This window comes from Chenopodium quinoa, unplaced genomic scaffold (genome assembly GCF_001683475.1).
Source record: "Chenopodium quinoa cultivar QQ74 unplaced genomic scaffold, ASM168347v1, whole genome shotgun sequence".
Classification (NCBI taxonomy): domain Eukaryota; kingdom Viridiplantae; phylum Streptophyta; class Magnoliopsida; order Caryophyllales; family Amaranthaceae; genus Chenopodium; species Chenopodium quinoa.
In genome coordinates, this window is record NW_018744537.1 from 4,908,048 (window position 1) to 4,932,620 (window position 24,573).

At 35.1% G+C, this 24,573-nt stretch overlaps 2 protein-coding genes and 1 non-coding gene across 3 annotated transcripts; 2 read left to right on the forward strand and 1 right to left on the reverse strand.

Annotated features, from left to right (window-relative positions):
• Nucleotides 1–13,760: 13,760 nt before the first annotated feature.
• LOC110698854 (zinc finger MYM-type protein 1-like) lies at nucleotides 13,761–18,017 on the forward strand. The gene is made up of 2 exons (XM_021876372.1): nucleotides 13,761–14,126; nucleotides 15,549–18,017. Exons 1-2 carry the CDS (start codon nucleotides 13,761–13,763, stop codon nucleotides 18,015–18,017), a joined length of 2,835 nt encoding a protein of 944 aa, XP_021732064.1.
• A 671-nt stretch (nucleotides 18,018–18,688) lies between these two features.
• On the forward strand, nucleotides 18,689–19,297 carry LOC110698855 (serpin-Z2B-like). The gene has a single exon (XM_021876373.1). It carries the CDS (start codon nucleotides 18,689–18,691, stop codon nucleotides 19,295–19,297), a length of 609 nt encoding a protein of 202 aa, XP_021732065.1.
• Nucleotides 19,298–19,951: 654 nt separating this feature from the next.
• On the reverse strand, nucleotides 19,952–20,025 carry TRNAT-AGU. Its single transcript has one exon. It is a non-coding gene; the product is annotated as a tRNA-Thr (tRNA).
• Between the last annotated feature and the right edge of the window lie 4,548 nt (nucleotides 20,026–24,573).

Below are 24,573 nucleotides of genomic sequence, written 5' to 3' on the forward strand. Positions count from 1 at the left end.
TATATATATATATACTCCGTAACAGACGTATAAGATATTTATCGAAAGTTACTCCCTCCGTTTTTTGCTTCATTGGGACTTTTGACACTATTTACTTGACCCACATTAACCAATATTTGTGTATACATAGGGAAAAAAACGTATATGATATAATAATTTATTTTTCTAATGACTTTTTAAAGATAAAAATAGCAGCTTATTAACTTGTTTTGCATATCTTCGTAGAATATAATAAAGGGCGCTGATATTGCCAAGGCAAAAAAAGCCATTGTCAAGGCAAATTATCTACCCTTTGCCCGTAATCTTTGAGTATCCAAATATATCAAACTTATTAATTCAATAAAATACTTTGTCATATTTTGTTGCCTATAATATTAGTAACTAGATATTCCAATTAAAATCTTTCCAACTCCAACTACTAATTATTCACGTTAAAATATGCAATTAATTAAATTATTCACCATCATAGACTCATCCATATAATCCTCTTATAATCACTAAATTTAACATTTTATTGGGAGAGATACCATTATCAAAGCTTTACAGGTATTAGCTACCTCTAAATTTGTTTATTAATTAATTTTATTTATTTATCAAGCCCTTAATTTGTTTGTAATTGACTATTAGTAAAGGTGTTTCCATATCAACTTAAAACGTATTGATGTTCTACCTTTATTATTAAATTTACCATCAAACAAATTTCATATTTACTTTTTAGGTGTAAGAAAATAAAGATTAATGAATTTTTTTTTTATTTATAAAAAATAGCACTATGTTTGTATACGTGTTTTACTTCAATTCTCAAACTCTAAAAATCTAGTTGTCGGACATTCTTAAGAATTGGTTTCAAAAACTTGTTAAAGTAGACAAGGGGATTTAAATATTGCATCTTAATTATTTACCTTTTTCTTTGGCAGATTATGGATAATCATATAGTGATGGAAGAAGATGTGCATGTTATGTTTAGTACACAGTATCAAACTCGTGAAGCACTCCTTAAAAATGTATTAAACGTATTGGAGTTAAATTAAAAAGATTTTAATTAGAATATTTAGCTACTAATATTATAGGCAACAAAATATTAAATTATAAAATATTTTATTGAATTAATAAGTTTGACATATTTAGATTATCAAAGATTACAGGCAATAGGTAGATAATTTGCCTTGAAAGTGACTTTTTTGCCTTGCCAATATAAGCACCCAATATAAATTATAATATTATCCTTCATAATTAAACTACCACATTTTCCAATAAATTATACTCAGTATAAAAAATACTCGTCCATGCATGTGCTTTAATTACCAGCAACTAATCTGTGTGGCTGGCCACACCGTGATACTTATAGAGATACTTATTTAGGGGTTACTTGTATGAGTTACTTATTTAGGAGTTACTTATTCAAGGGTTACTTATAGAGTTACTTATTCAAGGGTTACTTGAATGGGTTGCTTATTCAAGGGTTACTTGTAGGGGTTACTTATAGAGTTACTTATTCAAGGGTTACTTGAATGGGTTGCTTATTCAAGGGTTACTTGTAGGGGTTACTTATAGAGTTACTTATTCAAGGGTTACTTGTATGGGTTGCTTATTCAAGGGTTACTTTTAGGGGTTACTTTTTCAGGGGTTACTTACTCACTCGGATATCGTGTGTTTTCTGTGTGAGAGTAACCCTTGACTGACCGAGTAACTCTTGAATAAGTTACCCCTATAATTTACCCCTGACTAAACGAGTAACCCCTGAATAATTACCCTTGATCAAACCAGTAACCCCTACAAGTAATCCCTCACCAAACGAGTAATCTCATAATAAGTAACCCCTGCCACGGTATGGCCAGCCACATATAAAATATTGTGTAACTATAATAGTTTATAGACAATCCTTACGGTAAACTATCATGAGAGTTACTTCATTAATGTTATAGGGTTATAAGCGATCACATGGTGTGGTCAGCTGACAAAAAAAGGTGCCGCCATTAGGTTATTCATTTATTTATTAATTTCAAAAAGAGTTTCACATATTGTATATTATAAAAATTAGAGTACATACTACGGTGCTATATGTGCTAACTGCTCAGCAATACACACACAGAAAATACAGAACTAACGTTTACTCTTGATTGTGTTCTTGAATCTAGCATACTCTGCATTCTCCGCAGCTCCTGAGGTACAATAGCTTTCTTTTCTTAACCATTGAATTTCAATTCACAATCTAATAACGTTAATCATCAAATTGATTCAATTCAGGGTTCTAATGTTAATCTAGCATACTCTGCGATACTTCACGCTTGTTGATGCACGTACCATAATATCTCTAATCTATTTTTAGGAGAAGTTATATGTCGAGACGAATCTATAAAAGTCTTTTTAATCGTATAGAATTCTAAGTAACTTCTTAAGCGAGAAGAATTTAATTTGAGTCAAATTTGTTCGTAAACCTTTCATTATTCTTAAATAACGGAACTAGGAACATGATTGTATGCTTATTTTTCCATAAGGGTTTTTAATTAACATATTTTTAAGCAGGAATCGCAATATAAATGAAATGTAATGTTGGTTGATAGCCATGATAGGCTCACCAATTTGCCTGATGAATTGTTGATTCCGATCGTATCTTTGCTTCCCACCAAGGATGCTGCTGCTATTTCCGTCTTGTCTAGGAGATTGAGGCGTGTTTTCCCTTTGATTACGAGCCTCGATTTTGATGGTTCACCTATATCTCTTTGTTTGAAACATCCCTATGCAATTGAACGTTTCCCCACTTTTGTGAGCTTTGTTGATAATGTAGGGATCGGAAGAGGTCACTACGACTCTCACAAAATCACCAACTCAAGACAATCAACCAATAATTCAAACAAATCAACCCAAATTATTTCACAACCAAATAACCACACACACAACCAGCAATAATGCAGTAGCAAAATAACAATAGCACCAACAATAATAGGAAGAAAAGATAATAATCAACACACGAGACTTTTACGTGGAAAACCCCTTCGATGTGAAGGATAAAAACCACGGGACCGTTAAGGAGTCCACCCTAACTTCTCTTATTGATAATTGAGGGTAAAATAAACCCAAATCAGTCTACAAAAGGTTTATACACCCATCAACAACAACAAACAATAAGAGATGAAAATTAGAGAACAAGAGGAGTAGAAATCACCCAAAAACAGTGCTTCTGTCCAAGGACGATTCTGACCAAACTAGAGCTCAAACGACGATCTCCACCGTCCAAAATGAATCCCTTGATGTCAGGAACAAGCTGTCAAAATTTGAGGATGATCCAACGGTTGAATTTCCGGCAACGGACAAATCTCTAAAGGCTGTCCAGAAAAATCCGAAAATGAAATACTCACTTTCTCTCTCTTTTGTGTGTTCTCATTTTTTGTGAATGAATTCCACTCCTCACTTCACTTGGCTGCTGCCCTAATCTCACAAAAATTTTACCCCAAAGCTTTCTAAGAAAGCCACCAAAAATAAGCCCAAAAAGACTTACTACAAACTAGCAAAATGTAATAAAATTTGACCAAGTAAAATGGGCCAAATACAAAATACATTTTACCACAAATTGGGCTGGACCCATAACAATCTCCCCCTCCAGCCCAACACGGGGAAGACCAACACGCTTCAAGCATCACTTGAAGCTCATTCCCACAAGCTTGCTACAAACATCAAGCTTGCTTCCGGGAACCATCTTAGTCAACATATCTGCACCATTCTTGTCGGTGTGGACTTTCTTCAGTTTCAAATGCCTTTCTTCAATCACATCTCGTAACCAATGATATCGAACATCAATGTGCTTGGTACGAGAATGGTACATTGCATTCTTACTCAAATCCATAGCACTTTGACTATCACAAAGCACTACATATTCTCCTTGCTTCAAACCCAACTCACGAAGGAACCTTTTAAGCCATAGCATCTCTTTGCCAGCTTCCACAGCTGCAATATACTCTGCCTCAGTTGTTGACAATGCTACACATTTTTGTAGCTTGGATTGCCATGAGATGGCTCCCCCTGAAAAAGTAAACACATAACCTGAGGTAGACTTTCTGTTATCAAGATCACCTGCCATGTCTGCATCTGTATATCCTTCAAGTAAAGGTTTGCCACTTCCATAACACAAACTTAACTTGGAAGTGCCCCGCAAGTATCTGAAGATCCACTTTACTGCTTCCCAATGAGCCTTACCCGGATTGGATAAGTATCTACTCACTAATCCAACAGAATGTGCAATATCTGGCCTAGTACAAACCATAGCATACATCAGAGAACCAACAGCAGAAGAATATGGAATAGAAGACATACTTGCTTTCTCCTTCTCTGTTGTAGGACAAGCTTTCTTGCTTAGCTTGAAATGTGGTGCAAGTGGTGTACTAACAGGCTTGGCATGCTTCATATTGAACCTTTCAAGAACCCGTTCAATATACTTTTCTTGTGATAGCCATAATTTTCCCGCTTTCCTATCACGAGCAATCTCCATGCCTAAGATTTGCTTTGCGGGACCCAAGTCTTTCATGTCAAATGACTTGGACAAGTTTTTCTTCAAGTTGCTAATCATCTCTGAATCTTGTCCAACTATCAGCATATCATCTACATACAAAAGAAGGATAATGAACTTGCCACCAGGGAACCTCTTAAAGTACACACAAGGATCTGCAGAAGTCCGCTTATAACCATTACTTGTCATAAACGAATCAAATTTTCGGTACCACTGCCTTGGTGCCTGTTTAAGCCCATAAAGACTCTTTTTTAACTTGCAAACAAGATTTTCTTTCCCCTTTTCCTCAAATCCTTCAGGTTGCTCCATGTAGATTTCTTCATGCAAGTCACCATGTAAAAAGGCAGTTTTAACATCAAGCTGTTCTAACTCAAGATCAAGACTTGCAGCTAACCCTAGCACAGTTCTGATAGAAGTCATTTTGACAACTGGAGAGAAGATCTCATCAAAGTCAATGCCCTTTTTCTGGTTACATCCCTTGACCACCAATCTGGCTTTCCTCTTCACAATCTTCTCACCATCTTTCTTGTTCTTGAAAACCCACCTGTTTTTCAAGACTTTCTTACCCTTGGGAGGCTTCACCAACTCATAAGTTTCATTCTTCTGTAAGGAATCCATTTCTTCCTTCATTGCATCGAGCCACAAATCTTTCTCTTCAAGAGACAACACTTCTCGATAATTTTCTGGCTCTCCATCCTCGGTGAGTAGAATGAACTCTGAGCTTGGATACCTTGTTGAAGGCTTGTGCTCTCTGGTTGACCTTCGAACATGTGTATCCACAACTTGAGGGGTAGGTTGCTCCCCCTGCTCATGAACCTCTTCATGTACTTCTTCCTCATTTGAGGAAGACTCATCATGATCAACACCATCATCCTCATGAACGCCATCATCATTATGATGAATTGGTACATCACCATCAGGTTGTACCTCACCAACATCTTCATGATTCTCCTCAACATTCTCATTTGCAGGCTGATTTACAGGTGTAGGAGAAGAAACATCATCAGTAGTATCAAAAGACAATTCTGAAGTAGAAGAATACCTTGTACTCAGAAGATCTGCACCCTTCTCATGCTCAAAGAATACTACATCTCTACTTCTCACAACCTTCTTTTTTTCAGGATCATATAGTCTGAAACCATACTCTTCATCACCATAGCCAACAAAGACACATGGATTAGTCTTGGAATCAAGCTTCGATCTTTGATCTTTCGGCACATGCATGAATGCCTTGCATCCAAAGACTCTCAAGTGTGAATATGAAGGATCACACCCTTTCCATGCTCTATCAGGAATGTCAAAACCAAGAGGAACTGATGGAGAACGGTTGATCAAATAAACGGCACACTGAACTGCTTCAGCCCAGAATGTCTTAGGAAGGTCAGACATTCTAAGCATACATCTCACTTTCTCCATAATGGTTCTGTTCATCCTTTCTGCAACTCCATTGTGTTGTGGTGTACCAGGCTCTGTCTTCTCATGTCTTATGCCATGCTGTGAGCAATAATACTTGAACTCTTTCGAAGTGTACTCACCACCATTGTCAGTTCGAAGACGCTTCAACTTTCTTTCTGTCTCCCTTTCTACCATGGAATGAAATTTCTGGAAGACCTCGAACACTTGGCATTTTGTCTTCAACATATACACCCAAGTTCTTCGAGTAGCATCATCAATGAAAGTGACAAAATATCTATTGCCACCAAGAGATTCAACTTCAATGGGACCACAAACATCGGAGTGTACTAACTCCAACTTGGCTTGCTTTCTAGTAGACTTCCTGGAAAAGAAAGCTCTATGCTGCTTTCCTGCCAAACAATGATCACAAGGGTCAAGAGAAACAGTTTTATCAACAGGAATCAATGTTTTACCTGCTAAAAGTTTTAATCCCTTGTCACTCATATGTCCCAATCTTCGATGCCACAAATTAGGAGAATTCTTCTCTTCCACTGCATTAATCTCACCAGAACATACACTCAAATATGTCTTGTACAAAGAGCAACACAACTCACCCCGAGCGACTGTCATCGAACCCTTAGACAACTTCCACTTACCATCACCAAAGGTATGTCGGAAACCCTCTAAATCAAGAACATTAGCAGACAACAAATTAAGGCGTAGATCAGGAATATGGCGCACATTCTTCAATGTAAGCACGCACCCAACACTTGTCTTCACACGAATATCACCTAGCCCAACAATGCTTGCTGAGCTCTGATTTCCCATCTTCACACTACCAAAATCACCAGACTTGTAGTTCATGAAGTACTCTCTCTTGGGAACACAATGGTATGAAGCCCCTGTATCTACTAACCACTCTGTGTCTGAACTGTCAACATGATGACACTCACTAGTTGCACAAATCAAAGTGACCTCATCATCACTTTTGGAAGCTGTTGCTGCAGTGTTTTTATCATCTCCCTCTTTTTGTGAATCATTCTTCTTTCTCTGTTCCTTTTTCAAACGGAAACAATACTTCTTGATATGACCAGGCTTCTTGCAGTAGTGGCAGGTATTCACATTTCTTCCATCATTGGATTTGGACCTACTCCTTGAGTTATCACGACCTTTGGGACCCTTACTCTTGCCTCTTCCTCTATTCTCAACAACAAGAGCATGTGAATTATCAACTCCCATCTCCTTTCTTCTGATTTCTTCATTAAACATGCTATCTTTGATCACATCCAAAGATAACACACCATCTGGAGCAGAGTTACTAATAGTCACAACCAAGGTCTCCCAACTATCTGGCAAAGAACTCAACAAAAACAAAGCCTGCAGCTCATCATCAAGAGTAACTTTCATAGTAGTCAACTTGTTAATAATATCCTGAAAATCATTAAGATGCTCAGAAACAGACTTTCCATTTTTCAATTTCAAATTAACAAGTCTTTTAATCAATGAAGCTTTATTATGGGCGGTCTTCCTTTCATAAAGACCTTCTAACTTCTTCCACAACTCATAAGGGTCGGACTCTTGTGACACATGGTTGAATATGCTAATATCAACCCATTGCCTAATTGTCCCCAAAGTCTTCCTTTTCAACTTTTCCCAATCTTTAACTTCCATTTTATCCGGTTTAGATGGTTTAGAAACATTTCCATCTTTATCAGTGACAGAGTCAATAGGGTCAAACAAGTCCTTGCAATATAACAAGTCTTCCATCATAGGTCTCCAAATTGAATAATTAGTTGATGTCAATTTAACCATCGAGCTACTACTACTCGACTCCATAATGTGATTATATTAACCACGGCTCTGATACCAAGTTGTAGGGATCGGAAGAGGTCACTACGACTCTCACAAAATCACCAACTCAAGACAATCAACCAATAATTCAAACAAATCAACCCAAATTATTTCACAACCAAATAACCACACACACAACCAGCAATAATGCAGTAGCAAAATAACAATAGCACCAACAATAATAGGAAGAAAAGATAATAATCAACACACGAGACTTTTACGTGGAAAACCCCTTCGATGTGAAGGATAAAAACCACGGGACCGTTAAGGAGTCCACCCTAACTTCTCTTATTGATAATTGAGGGTAAAATAAACCCAAATCAGTCTACAAAAGGTTTATACACCCATCAACAACAACAAACAATAAGAGATGAAAATTAGAGAACAAGAGGAGTAGAAATCACCCAAAAACAGTGCTTCTGTCCAAGGACGATTCTGACCAAACTAGAGCTCAAACGACGATCTCCACCGTCCAAAATGAAGCCCTTGATGTCAGGAACAAGCTGTCAAAATTTGAGGATGATCCAACGGTTGAATTTCCGGCAACGGACAAATCTCTAAAGGCTGTCCAGAAAAATCCGAAAATGAAATACTCACTTTCTCTCTCTTTTGTGTGTTCTCATTTTTTGTGAATGAATTCCACTCCTCACTTCACTTGGCTGCTGCCCTAATCTCACAAAAATTTTACCCCAAAGCTTTCTAAGAAAGCCACCAAAAATAAGCCCAAAAAGACTTACTACAAACTAGCAAAATGTAATAAAATTTGACCAAGTAAAATGGGCCAAATACAAAATACATTTTACCACAAATTGGGCTGGACCCATAACAGATAATGTACTCCAAGCACACCAATCGCGGTATCTCACCAAGTTTAGACTTCAAGTTAGCAGCGGGGACTTTGCTAGAGTGTATTATAATGGTTGCTATGCCTATGAGTGTAAGCGAGGTTGCTTCCTTGACTTGAAATCTTCGCGACTTAATGCGTGGATCTCTTATCCATTGACCCTTTGTGGACTTAGGGAGATTCATCTCTGTATTCTGGTGAGAGAACCAGGTGACGCACAGCTGCCCCCAGCTTATTTTCACATGTGAAACGTTGGAGGTGTTTTTTTGGTAAATAGGAATTTTATTACCAAAATAGAGAGTACAACTAACAAAAAGAGTTGTACTAGCAATAACACCCAAACTACACAAGACCCGTAGGTCAAACCACCCCAAAAACAGTTCAAGGATCTAGAATAGCCACCTTCTAAAAAGGGTTCTAAACAGAGCCAAGAACAAACTGAGCCCAAGCACCTGAGCACCTTCTAGGAAGGGTATCAGGAACAAGGACCAGAGAATAACCAACACAACTAAACAAAACCAAAACAGCTATTACAAGAATAATTATTACAAAAAGAAACGCAAAAAACAGAAACGTCGAAGGTGTTAGCTTGTGTTAGATTGATGTCTACTACAAGGGGGGGGTTGAATTGTAGGATATGGAGAATAGTGAATTTTTTGCGGAATTAAACAATGTAAGAAAAGAGAGAACACATGATATAGGCTTTTCGAATATTTTCACTATGTAAAGACTCTGTTACAAAGGTGAAACTTCTGCCTACACTCAAGTTCCTCTAAAAACTCAAGTATCCCAGCTACGGTCCCTCTACCACAGCTTAACTCTCTTATATGATTCGACTTTGAATCACTTACAACTCTCTAACAGACTCACTCAAGTCTCTTAGTTACAATTCTCTCAAACCCCAATCCCGAATTACAAAAGTAATTACAAGACTTTTCCTAATGCATTAGAGAAGATTAAGACAGAAAGGAACTCAGCTCTAGACAGTAAATATTTTATGAAAACTTAAGCTCTAAAAACTGAATGTTTTTCCACACCAAAAATCAGATCGAGTTCGTTGCAAGCCTTTTATAGAGGGATGGAAAGCCTCAATCTTGTTTCCCACTCCTCCCATGATCCACGTTCACCTTAACCTTGGAAGTTAAAGAACGTTGATCAGAGAGTGGGAAGTAAGATCTCCCTGACTTTCCTCTCAAGCTTTCAACGTGCCTCCTTAAAATTAGATAACCAATTTTACTTGGTCAAAATAAAGCAGTTAAAAAGATTTTTTTATTTAAAAAGATAAAAACTTTTAATAATTATTTAATTTAAAAATAACAAACTTATCTTTTAATTAAACAATAATTAATTATTTATTTACTTACAAAATATATCTTATTTTGAAAACTGATTTTATTTTATCCACTTTTAAGGAGTAAAATTGATTTTGTATTTACGTTAAAACATTTAGTTCCTAACTGAGTTCCTCTCTGCACATAAAGACTCTAGTGCTTACCATGAATTCAACGGACTGGAATTTTCTCTTCTTCTTGAAAGCTTGCATATGAATATCAAGACTTCCAATTCGATATCTGAATATCTGAACTATTACAAGCAAGTGGTATAGGTATCTGAATTATTACAATAGATGGCCTATGATGTAAGGAAGTTATGATGGTACCAATAAGAAATGTATTCAGATATCATAGTAAAATAGCTAGCATGCAAAATGTACGTAAAGGAATATTATGATATCGGTACACAAGGGAACCGATAAATAATATGCATATGCATGATAGAATGGACGAGTGAATAAGGGATCTGAAATATATATGTCCATTTTGATGTCGAAATAATGATAATGATCAAAAGTTTGTCATGGACCAAAAGTCCAATGAAATATGGATTTTTAAATCCACACTGTACAGTGCCTTGCATTATTTTGAGTCTTATTTATGTTTATATGCATGTATGAGTCATAGGTTAACAGATTGTTCATTGCATATGTCAGTAGTTGTTAGATGCATTGCTTATTGTATATTTTGCTTAATATGTTATCATGTTTTATATATCTCATATTGCAATTATTATCAAACTCTTGAAAAGTCTATGTGACTACATCATTGACATCTCAACCTGAAGTTTGAGCATATGAAAGTTAGTGAGATTTGCTTTTGTATTTGCAAGAGAGCTATCGTGTCAATTATAATATGTTTAAAGAATATCAATGGAATACTTATGCGTGAGAATGTTTTCTTATGGTCCAGAAGAACCATGATTAGCGTATCTAATTAAATGTGTTATATTATAATTCAGATGAGATTGAAAAACGACATTAATAATATCAAGTTTTGTCATCAAATTATTATTAATGAATGTTTGATCAAATAATGATCATCGATTTCTATTATTCACGACCTCCAGAAGAAGGCCTAACCGCATAAGTTTAACTTTTAAAGTAACTTTATTCAAACAGAGGTTTGGAATGATGTAGAGATGAATACATGTATGGTGAAATGAAGACACTTCACATGTTCACTTGAAGACTTGAAGATGCAATTTTAGTTTAGGAGGATCGAAGACCAACAAATGATATTTTACTATATATTAGAAGATCTCAAGTTATGCATTCATCAGGGGGAGAAAATACGTGCTGCACTCTGTTTCCCTTGACCATGGTTTTGTCCCACATTGGGTTTTCCTGGTAAGGCTTTTATTGAGGCGGCATCTCGAGCGTATTACAAAGAATGTTGTACTCTTTTTCCTTCATTAGGTTTTTATCCCACAGGGTTTTTCCTAATAAAGTTTCAACGAGGCACACTCTTCGATAATGGACATCCAAGGGGGAGTCTTATGAAATATTTGTGGATATACATTATCCTCCCTGTATCATTCCGGAATATTCTAGATCTAGGATTTATTGTTATCTAAGCAAACCCTAGTTATAGACTGATTTATTTCTCTCCCTAATTTCTCTCCTATCTCTTTTATTTCTCTTCCATATTTAACGGTCATTATATAATTGGTATGTTTTTTATTGATTCGTTTTGTTCTACTACCTACTCGTATAAAATAGGGTTTAAAGGGAATTTTTCATTTTCTAGGACCAGGGCAGAGTAAAAAACGAGCTTGAAAAAAAAATCAAAGATGCTGAGATTGCAACTCGCAAAATCAAATGGTCGTCTTGGGTTTGCCCGACCCAAATTTGTCGCAAGAAGAAAAGGAATTTCAAAATATGAATCATGCAATGTTCATGTAAGTTCCTCGTCACACCATTAAATTCTTTATTAATTTTTTCCAAACAACAAATTAGAGTGAAAAGTTCGTATTTTTAATTATCTATTTTGATAGTATTATACCGTGATAACATTAAACTTGGATTATTATATTGTATTTTGTATGAAGTAATGATATATGATAATAATGATTTTTTGTTTATACAAATTATATCTTCCATGTTCGTTTTGATCGGAGTTACTATTGTGAAGTTGGTGCATCAGTTGGTGAGGTTATTGGTGCATATTTTGTTTCTACGTTTTCATGGAGAAATTTAACCACAGTGAGTCAGTGATGGAAGATGTTTTTGCTTTAGGAACCCTAATAATTTAGAGTTCTTTTACTCGGAAGACTTTTCAATAGCATTGTAATTAGTTTTAGTCTTGATCCTTTATTTTTATGGATCAATCTTGTCCATTAATCCAACTCTAAAAATTAATATAAAAAAAAAAAAAAAAAAAAAAAAAAAAAAAAAAATTGTTAGGAGAATTCATAATTATTATATATTATAGTTTCCTTGTTTATAGATTTGATTGATACAAGATAATATGTAGAATATCTTGTGATATTATCTCTGGTATTTTAGGAAGCTATGTACCCTATATATGATTTGTGATAAATGAGAAGAGATCAAGCTTTGAGTTAATTTGACAAAAATAAAAAAAACTGCTTTCATATATTACAAAACGGTTTTCCATTTTTTTCCCGTTGATTTGTAAAAAAAAATAAACAAATAAAAAAAAATAAGGATACTACCTGCAATTCCTAAAAGATCAAACATAGGAAATGTTAATCAAAAAATCACAAATGTGTTTATATCATTATAATGTGACATTTAATGTCTTAACACTTTATTTTGTGGGATTAGAGTATATTCATGCAATGCACGATTTTAAACAAAACACATTGTAAGATTTAATTTGTTTATAATACGGATAAAGAAAGTTTCTTCTCTGTAATTTTTTTTGTATATATGGTAAGTCATAATGAACACTTTTGAATATTGAAATATTAATATAAGCATATGAAAGGTTTATTAGATAAAAAAATAAAGGTAAATGTAAAAAAATAAAATAAAATAAAAACTAATGACATCATCATAGCAAATTGGCGGGAAAAAAATTTATACTCGTACTAGAGTGACATGTGTACAATTTGAAGAAGTGATGATTTCAACAACGTTTTGTTTTGGTATTAGTTAATAGATTAGATCATCCTGGCAAAACCAAAAGTAGAGATATGAACGGAAGAAATAATTGAAAGCAGTGTGCGATAGATTTTTAATTTTCAAGTAAACAATCATCTTAAGATAAAAACAAATTAATAATAAAAATAAAAATCATCAAATATAGTTAAGCTATTTCATCAAAAATTTCGGTGGAATTCCTTCTTAAACAGATATTCCTAATCAAAGTGGAGAATTTACTGATTTTATATGGTTTTTTTTTTTTTTTCATTAAAAGTCAACTTTTTTTTTTTTTTTTTTTGAAGACAACATTTTAAGTCAGCTAAATGAATGAATACGATGAGTTTTGTTAATTGAAGAGTATTGCAAAACTGTCCCTTTTACTCACCCTCATTTTTATTCAGTTAATTTCTCGTTTTAACTGGGCTTCCAATAATATGCCCTAATACCTTCATAAATTTTTTTAAAAAATATTACGGAGTAGCTTTAGTTTGAACTTTTTTTTTTTTTTTATTTATTTATTTATGGTAGCATGAGATAAGAAGTTTAATTTCTGACTTATGAAGATGTACATTTTTTTTTCTTTATTCTTTTGTTAAAAAAATATTTATATATCTTGAGCAAAAATATTATGATTGTACCGTTGTTTTTGCTAGAGATTTGGCACCTTAGCACAAAGCCAAGAAGACAAAGGCATGGTGACAAACAACATTAGGAATAATAACATGGATTTCAGTTTAGAAGTGGCCAAAAAAGCTCTGAATTATAACTCATCATCAGTTAACAAAAACATGGTTTGCTCTCCGTTCTCCATTAGCACCACCCTCGACGCCTTAGTTGCCGGTGTGAAAGGCAAAACCTTGGAGAAACTACTTGGCCTCCTAGGCTATAATAACATGGAAGAAGTCACTGCTATGGCCTCTAAATCGGCGTATGTTGTTGAATCAAACGGCGTTAATGTTGGCGGACCTATAATCGCTTATGCAAATGGAGTATGGTTGGATAGGAAATATTCTCTTAACAGTTCCTACAAAGAGTTTCTTCAAAGTATACTCAAAGCGCAACTGAAAGTCGTGGATTTCCAAGCCAAGGTATATAAGCATCCACCCTAGTTTTCATTTTAATGGCATTCATAATACAAGCTAATATTCAATATTTATCACTAACATTCAGTTTGATTAGCGAAAAATATTACTCTGTAGATAAATTACTCTCTCCATTTCTTAAAAACTACTCTTGCGTTGTTATGTTTTAACTCTTATTTTTTTTTATCAATCACCGTCTGAATAGAAATGAACTTTTAAAAACAATTACGAATCTGAGCATTGATTAGTTTGGTTTTGAAACCAATGGTCCCTATAGTTAGTTCCTCTTTGCTTTTCAATATAGACCAAGATATTGTTAAAAAAACACGTATTATTACTTAACATTAAATAGTTTTCAAGAGATACTAACAAATATATTCTCCTTAATTTAGTGCAAAATTAGGTAATGAAAGTAAATAAATTATACAATCCTCTATGAATTGTGATAGAAAAATTAGTTAATGGATATAAAAAAATTATACACACTGATACCATGGGCGGAGCTAGAAGGGGACATGTGGGGACACTTGTCCCCCCATTTTCAAAAAAAAAAATTTAAAAAAAAAAATTTAAAAAAAAAAAAAAATTTTAAAAAAAAAAAATGCAATTACAGATTTACAGTGCTCTGTTGCGAATTGCGATATTTGCCAGCCAAACCCTAAGTTTTTCAATTTTCAATTTCTCTCTCTTCGATTCGCCCTCGCCTGTCGCCTAGCCGGCTCGCCGTGACGCCGTCCACCGTTCGCCGGCAGTTCGCAGCAGTGACGAGGTTCAACAGCCGCCCTTGAGCCTTCGTCCTTCGTGACTTCGTGTCTTCGTGACTTCGTCAATCGCCTAGCCGGCTCGCCGTGACGCCGTCCACCGTTCGCCGGCAGTTCGCAGCAGTGACGAGGTTCAACAGCCGCCCTTGAGCCTTCGTCCTTCGTGAGTTCGTGACTTCGTGTCTTCGTGACTTCGTCATATGCATAAGCATAACACATTTGCTGTAAATCTGGATTTCAATGGAGGTATGAATCAATGAATGTATGATAAATTGAATAATTGATTACTTGTTTTGTTGTTTAAATGTTTAATTGTTTAAATTTACAGTAAATCTGAAATTCTGAATTTCATATTTTTATTACTTGTTTAAATGTTTAATTGTTTATATTTTTATTGTGAATTTGTCATTTGTGGCCTTGTGGGTATTGATTATTGAATAATTTGAATTGATAAATGATTATTGATTTATATTTGTTTGATTGTTTCCCCTGTTAGAGTTTTTGGTTGTTTTTGTGAAATGTGAATTTAAATTATTAATTATTGTAAATTATTGAAATGTGTAGTTGAATTAGAAATTTAAAATCTTAGCCTCTTAGGTTTTGTTATTATGTAATGATGTGGATTGTGGTCTTGTGGAAATTGATATATAATTTTCAATTTAACTAGGAAATATCAAAAGATTCACCAAATTCAAACAAATCAAAGGCAACTAAACAACCCGATCTTCGACAATTCTTGTTTAAAAGAACGAGACTCAATGAAAATGAGTCCAATAACTCACCTTCAGTTAGCTCCCCTCAAAGTCAAGAAAATAGTATGGAAATGGGTGGTTCAAGTAATAGTAATGTACCATTAGAGGAAGATTTGGTGTATGATGTTGAACTTCTTCCTCATGATCCGGGAAAAAGAATAAACATTATGGATTACCCCGCAAATGAACGAAATGCTGTTAGGAGGGGTTATATTCTTAAAAAACCTTGCCAACCAAAAACTCATGTATTCCCTACAAGACAAGTGTCTGGTTTGCGTCGCTTTAGTGTTCATTGGTTCAACAAATGGGATTGGCTTGAATATAGTATTGAAAAAGATGCTGCATTTTGTTTTGTATGTTACTTGTTCAAGAATGAAGTTGGTATTAAACCGGGGGGTGATGCATTTGTTGATGGAGGGTTTAGGGCATGGAATAAACCGGAAAGATTTGAGAAGCATGTTGGTGGAATTAAAAGTGCTCATAATCTTGCTTATGAGAAATATGTGAATTTAAGAGATGAAAAAAAGAAATCAATCTTGAATGTGATTGACAATGCAAGTGATGTGATTAAAAGTGAATATTTTATCCGCTTGAAAGCATCTTTATCTTGTTTAAGATTTCTTTTGGGGCAAGGTTTGGCATTTCGTGGACATGATGAAAGTGGGGAGTCATATAATAGGGGTAATTTCCTTGAACTTTTGAAGTGGTTAGGAGAAAAGGTTGAGGAAGTAAGGATACATACTCTTGAAAATGCACCTAAAAATTGTCAAATGACTTCCCCTCCTATTCAAAAGGACATTATTAACTGTTGTGCCAAAGAAACAACTAGGTGCATAATAGAAGAAGTTGGTGATGATTACTTTGCTATATTGGCCGATGAGTCAAGTGATGTGTCCCAAAAAGAACAACTAGCTCTTGTTTTGCGTTTTGTTGATAGAGATAGTGGAAAGGTAATGGAGCGATTTTTAGGCATTGTTCATGTTGCTAATACTACCGCTTTAACTCTTAAAGATGCAATCATGTCTTTACTTGTTGAACATTCATTGAGCCCATCTATGATAAGAGGGCAAGGGTATGATGGAGCTAGCAACATGAAGGGTGAAATAAATGGCCTTAAGACTTTGATTATGAATGATACTCCAAGTGCCTACTATATACATTGTTTTGCTCATCAACTTCAACTAACATTAGTTGCCGTTGCTAAAAAGAATGATAGTTGTGGTTGGCTTTTCGAGATACTTGGAAATTTGTTGAATGTGGTTGGAGTTTCTTGCAAGAGAAGAGAAATGATTCGTCAAGATCAAGCTCAAGAAGTTGCTCGAGCCTTGGATGTTGGGGATATTGTGAGTGGATCGGGTTTAAATCAAGAACTTGGTTTGAGTAGGCCCGGGGATACTCGTTGGAGTTCTCATTACAAGTCACTTTTAAATGCCATCCTCTTATTTCCTACAATTATTAAGGTGCTTGTACAAATTGGGAAGCATGGTGCATCGGAAGATAAGTTCAAAGCTCAAATTGTTTTAGGACAATTAGAGTCATTTGACTTTATTTTTGTTGCTCACTTGATGTTGACTATTTTTGGATACACTAATGATTTGTGTGTTGCTTTGCAAAGAAAGGAGCAAGATATTGTAAATGCCATGGAACTTGTCACTTATACAAAAACGGTGTTGCAAAAAATGAGGGAGCGAGGATGGGATACTCTCTTAAACAAGGTAACTTCATTTTGCACTAAACATGGTGTTGTTATTCCCACTATGGATTCTCTTTATGTTCCTCATGGAAGATCAAGACGTTTTGTTGAAGAAGCAACAAATGAACATCATTTTCGGGTTGGAATTTTCTTAAGACTAATTGATTTGCATCTTCAAGAACTTGATGAACGATTTAATGAGAGGAATATGGAGTTACTATTATGTATGGCTTGTTTAAGTCCTAAAGATAACTTCTCATCCTTTGATAAAGATAAGGTACTTAAACTTGCCTCTTTTTATCCCGAAGAATTTTCAAGCTTTGATTTGATGGCTCTTGAATATCAACTTGATGTATTCATGGAGAATATGCTAAATGATGAAAGATTTCAAGGTTTAAATGACCTTAATTCTCTTTCTATGATGCTTGTTAAAACCAATAAGCATAAGACTTTTCCTCTTATTCATTTGCTTATCAAGTTGATGTTGATTCTTCCCGTTGCCACGGCAAGTGTTGAAAGAGTGTTTTCTGCAATGACATGTGTCAAAAACAAGTTGCGAAATAGCATGGGTGATCAACTTATGAATGATTGTTTGGTCACTTTTATTGAGAAGGATGTCTTCTTACGAGTTTCCGACGAAAAGATTATTGATCGATTTCAAAGTATGAAGACTCGAAGAATGAACTTGTAATTTTAATGTAATGTTTATGTAATTTTTTTCATCATTTTGAATTGTATGACTAAGTATATATTTGTATTTTGAAATTTTAATATTAAGTATTAACCAATTTGTGTGTGAGTTTTTTTTTTGTTTTTATTTTTTGTTAAGCTTTTCGTAAGTTAAGCATTTTGTCCCCCCAAGTTGAAAATCCTGGCTCCGCCACTGACTGATACTCCCCCTTAGTACAACATTAATCATAGATTAGTTGTATGTATACGTTATATTTTTTCTCCCCTCATTTTATTACGTTGTGGTGTATTAGAAAGACAATCATACTCGGTAATTTGTAGACTAGCACCGAGTATTTTAGGATCGGTGACACTATCTTTAAGTAACATCCCAAAAGATGTATATATGTACATAAAGATTTTTATTTGTAAAATTGGATGATTTTCTCACTTTTATAATTATAAGTTTTGTTTATTTATTTCTTGTGAAGCCTGATGAAGTCGTGAAGGATGTGAACTCCTGGATCAAGGAACAAACGAATGGGTTCATTCCTAAAGTTTTATCTTCGAATCACACTTTCAACCAAGACATTGTAATGTTTCTAGCCAATGCATTATATTTCAAAGGAAAATGGGCTGAGACTTTTAATTCATCCATTACACAAAATCGTCGATTTCATCTCCTTAACGGAGATGCAACTTCCCTTAATGAAAAAGTCAGATTGCATGTATGAGTACGGCTCCTATGAGGGTTGCAAGGTTCTCAAGATGCCATATCTGGGTAGCAAAAACGATAAAAGAAGGTTCTCTATGTACATATTTTTACCTGACGACACGTGTGGTCTCCCTAAACTCATGGAGAACATCAAGTTTCACAACAACATGTTTGATAATGATCAAATCAAGCTCACTAACGTCAATCTAGGGGAAGTTTTAGTCCCAAAGTTTAAATTCGAAAGCGCAATTGAGCTTTCGGGTATAATGAAAGAACTAGGGCTAACACTACCCTTTGAGTATCTCGGGGATCTTACAAAGATTGTTGATCTCCCCTCGGAATTAAATGATTTGATCTATGTTTCGGACATCGTTCAAAAGTGTTGTATTGAAACTAATGAAACTGGTACGGAGGCAGCATGCTACACCGAGCTAGAATTCGACGAATCGTGTGCTCCTCCTTCATCCTTGGATTTCATTGTTGATCATCCTTTCATGTTCATGATTAGGGAAGACCACTTTGGCAAAATACTTTTCATGGGCACGGTTTATAATCCTTTATTGGATCAAGGCATAATACAAAGTTGAGCTAGGTTTTGATCTACTTCTAGTTCGTTATTAGTCCATTTAAGTAGTGTATTACTTGTATTGATTATACTTCATGTAGTTTGAGAAGAATTTTTCTATCATATTGAATTTTAAATTTAAAGAACTTGCAAGTAATATTTGTTTAACCAACGATTATCAATTTTCATTTTTAGGGGAGTTTATTATTTGATTTGTTGAAAAATTTATTTCTCCACTTATAACTTAACAATACATTAAAAAAATTTCAGTACTATATATTTTGTTATGATTAAACTAAAAAAAAAATTAAAAATCACCTAATTTTGGGTACCACCGTACCATACTACCACTGCTTAAACCTTAGCCCAATGATTTCAATTACTCTTTAAGTCCTAAGATATCGTTAATCAATAGTGATTGTTATGGAGTACATAACTACAGTACAACGGAGTAATTAATTGTCATGTACTTACAAATTACAACAACCAGGTCTAGTTTTGCCTCTGCTAAATGGTAAAAACTTTAAAACCTTTATATTTGAACTAATAATAATAGGAAAAATAAGATATGAATGTGATTTCTATCATTTCATACTGATGAATGTGATGATGATGGTAGGAGATAAAGGAAAGGCAGGCAAGGCTCGACAATTAAAAGTGGCAACAAAAATAATAATGCTCTCGTTGAGAGTCGAACTCAAGACCTCCCGCTTACTAAACGGGTGCTCTAACCAACTGAGCTACGAGAGCTATTTGTTAAAATGTGCCCGGTAAATTAATTGGGTAAAGGATGAAAAAGGTGAGAATAATTCTGTTAGCTACGTTTGATGCGGTGCCATAAATGAGGCGAAGGTTGGACCAAAACTAAGAAAATTAATTAATGCTCTAAACCTATTTAATCAAAAGGTTATGCAAAACACTCACTAACCACATCAATTTGTCGGCAAACTCCAAAGTTTAAACTACCAACAAAAAAAATTACTAATACAATGTAGTTTAAGAGTTGGGAATTGAGCTTCTTTGTTATTTCTAGCTAAAGGTGGTACAGTATTAATTTGAAAACATTTTATGATATTTCTGATGATTTCATCATGGTACATAGAGTTGTAGTCTTGTACACCACAGTTGGGATCATAAATGTATTTGCCATGTGCTAGTTCATTTGCTACACCTAGACCTCTATAAAGGATTAAGGACATTTTGCATAACCTTATTTTGAGTAGTCATCAATTTGCTCGTTGTTGAAGGGCTTGAATGATAACCTCAAAATATATATGTCGTACTATTTTATATGCTTAAGATGTGTGTCAATTGATTTGATCTTTTGACCAACTGTACATTGACTAATGTGATAGATAGGCATGGATTACATTCAGTGATTTACGACCGTTTTGTTGCGACTGTCCAAAAAAACGGTCGCAATTTGTACTACTTACAACCAGTTTTCTGCCGGTCGTAATTTGTGAAAATTGCGACCAATAAATACCTTATTGCAGCAATTTTACCCGTCGTAACTTAGTTTTAATTTTCTTTTTTTTAAAAAAATGGTTATGACCGTCCAATCGGTTGCAGAATCGATCGTAGAATTTCGAAAAAATAATTAAAACAAAACAAACTAATTCATTTTGTTAAAGAAGGGGAAAGGAGAAATAGCGAAGAAGACCTAGAGGCGAAAAATGGTCGCTGACCCAGCAATTCCTTCCACCGACGCGGTGTCGCTCCTCATCGGTATGTTGTCTAAATTGTTCTTTTTTTTTATTTTGTTAATTTGTGCGAAAACCCTAACTTCGGGTCGCAATTCAACCCCTTTCACAGGACCACCGTCACCGGATTCCCCCATTTGTTCTTTATTGATCATATTTATCATGTAATGTATAGAGTTGTGATCTTTATTATAAAAAATTGCATCTTTATTAGTTGCATTTTGATTTTAATTTATTATCATTGCTTTACTTTGTGAATGTGCTAATTGTTTAAGTGGATTTTCTTGAAGAATGATTCTTAAATAATTGTTTTAGCTTATCGAAATTAATTACATGATAATAACCCTTGATTAAAATGGAGAAATGTGAAGTGGGGACAAATTTTTATAGTTAATGGTCGACATTACTTGTGAAATTAACATTCCTTTACTTTGTCAATCTCTTAATAAGTATAAATATAAATTAATAAAGAAGATTATGAATGGTAAATTATGTCATATGTTTAAATGTGTAAACGGATTTATTTGCATCATTATATGCCTAGATACTCGTTCAAGTCATACTCAGTAGGAGTATGACTTGAATAGTCCCCGGTTGGGACTGTTCTTTGACATCTAATCTCACTTAGGTGGTAAATGTATGCTGTGTTTTTTATTATACGACTATGTTGTTCTCCGGGTACATATGTAAGTTTAACAGAGCTCACATCGTGTACTTGGAGAACTCATGGGAAATGCTATCGGATTTTACGTAGAATCAAACATTAGCTATACATTCACTAGTGGGGTTAGATGTCCAAGGATGGGTTAGGTTGTAGTGATAAGGACCTTCGGATATCGTTTTGATTCTAATTGCATCTTATACAATGGTTGTAATGAATACAAGTTGATTGAAAATGATTAATGTGATTGATTTGTTATAGTGTTGTAGAACTTGTCACTATGAAAAGGAAAGAGCGTTGGTGGATGTATGATAGATACAATGGTCGTAACCTTAGGCCAGAGTTTTTGGAAGGGGTTAAACAATTCATTTAGTTTTGTGAAGCAAATCCTGAGAGCCCAGGCATAGATGAAGTAAGATGTCCTTGTCCGTTATGCAAAAATAGACGTCTTCATGATGCAAACACAGTAAAACTTCATTTGTACAAGACGGTGTTTATACCTGAGTATTACGAGTGGGTGTCCCTGGTGAAGGGCTCCCTACATCAAGTAACCAAATACTTACCGTGAAATGGTTCTCAATGCTCTTAGGAGTAATCATGAACCATCGGGTGACGATGGTCCTAGTGGTTTAGATAAAGAGCCAAATGCTCAAGCAAAAGCATTTCAAGAGATTTTAAAGGTTGCCGAGCAACCACTGTACGAAGGGAGCTCCATGTCTGTGCTAGAAATGGCATCTCGAATTGTATCTTTGAAGTCAGAATACAATTTGCCACATAGGTGTGTTAATGGGTTTGCTTCATTAATGAACGAAGCAATTCCCGACAATAATAAGATGGGGAAAACATTCTATGATACGAAGAATATTCTTAACGGACTTGAGCTTCCGCACGAGAAGATTCATGCATGCCCAAAGGGTTGTATGTTATTTTGGAGAGCTGATGCTAAGTTGGATAAGTGTAGAGTGTGTAAAAGGGACAAATACAAGAGGACATCAAAAGGGTCATTGGTTCCAATAAAAAAACTTATTTATTTCCCCATCACTCCAAGGCTACAAAGGTTGTTTGCAACAAAGAACATTGCTGAGGAAATGACATGGTATTCCAAAAATCCTAGAGTCCAAGGCACAATGACGCATCCTAGTGATAGCGAAGCTTGGAAGCACTTGGATAGATCCTTCCCCGATTTCGCATCTGAACCTTGAAATGTGAGACTTGGTACGTGTACCGATGGGTTTGCTCCGCATGGCAAGTTTGGGGGTCAATACTCTTGTTGGCTAGTCATTCTGACCCCTTATAACTTGCCTCCATCAATGTGCATGAAAAAACCATTTATGTTCCTTTCTTTGCTCATTCCTGATCCTAAAAATCCGAAGGGGAACTTGGATGTGAATATGCAACCGTTAATTGAAGAGTTGAAGCAACTGTGGGATGTTGGTGTAACAACTTACGACATTTCTAAGAGACAAAACTTCAATCTGCGTGCAACAATCTTGTGGACTATAAGTGATTTCCCAGCCTATGGTATGCTTTTGGGATGGTCAACAGCCGGTAAAAAAGCGTGTCCATACTGTTTGGATAAATCAAAAGCTTTTTGGCTTGAACATGGTGGTAAAGTGTCATGGTTTGATTGTCACTGACAATTTCTTCCTCCCAAACATCCTTTTCGTAATAACAAAACTGCTTTTTGTAAGAACAAGGTTGAAAAGGGATCACCGCCTCACATAATGTCTGGTAACAAGTTGTGGCAACAAGTTCAACAGTTGGCAAAGGCAACAAATGGCCCTGAAGCACTCGCAAGCTTGAAAAAGGAGAAACTAGGGTGGTTCAAACAAAGCATTCTTTAGGAGCTCCCGTACTGGAAGACTCTTCTCCTTCGCCACAACCTTGATGTCATGCATATTGAAAAGAATTTCTTTGACCAACTAATTCACACAGTAATGGATGTGAAAAAACATACTTCAGACACAGTTGCATCTAGAAATGACATTGCCAAATATTGCAAACGACCACAACTTCATGTGACGGAGGATGCGAGAGGAAAAGACACTTTACCAAAAACGCCATTCACACTAGATAAGGCTCAAAAGAAAGTTTTTATGCGAGTGGGTAAGAAGCTTGAAATTTCCTGATGGTTATGCTTCTAATTTGACTAGATGTGTAGATTTACAAACATGCAAGCTTCATGGTTTGAAGAGCCACGACTGTCATGTCTTCAAGGAGAGATTGTTGTCAGTTGCTTTGAAGAAATTGCTCCCGGTCCATGTTTGGAAAGCTATTACTGAGATTAGTCTATTCTTCCGTGACCTTTATTGTTCCACCATCAAATTGAGTGATATGGAAAGATTGGAACACAACATTGCAGAAATTCTTTGTAAGCTCGAGAAGATATTTCCATTATCGTTCTTCAACTCTATGGAACACTTACCCATTCACCTGCCATATGAAGCTAGGTTATGTGGTCCTGTCCAATATCATTGGATGTATCTGTTTGAAAGGATTTATTTCCTACAATGTCATAATTTCCAACATTGTTTATATACCTTGTTTGCATATTATACAACTTATTCAATAATTTAAATTATAGGTTCCTAAATCATTTGAAACGTTAAATTGGAAATAAGGCTCGTGTTGAAGGTTCAATATGCAATGCATATTTAACGGAAGAGATAGGATACTTTTGCTCTAACTACTTCCAGCAAGGAGTGGATACAAAAACACATGACTTAGGCCATAATGTTCATGATGATGTTGAAAGCACTTTGAATGATAGTGTTCCAGAACTTTTTAGGGTTGATCGTGGACGTGCATCGACTGGAGGAGTGCGCCGCTTTTTGGATGATAATGAACTACAACGTGCTCACTTATATGTTTTGGGAAATAGCGGGATTCTGGAAGCATATGAGAGGTATTTACTTTGTCTTTATGACATTCACT

Excerpts from the sequence above, each read along its gene's own strand:
- LOC110698855 (XM_021876373.1), top strand. The coding sequence starts at position 18,689 with ATGCAACTTCCCTTAATGAAAAAGTCAGATTGCATGTATGAGTACGGC.
- LOC110698854 (XM_021876372.1), top strand. The coding sequence starts at position 13,761 with ATGGATTTCAGTTTAGAAGTGGCCAAAAAAGCTCTGAATTATAACTCA. Across the intron at positions 14,127-15,548 it reads TCGTGGATTTCCAAGCCAAG|GAAATATCAAAAGATTCACC; the intron begins GTATATAAGCAT and ends CAATTTAACTAG.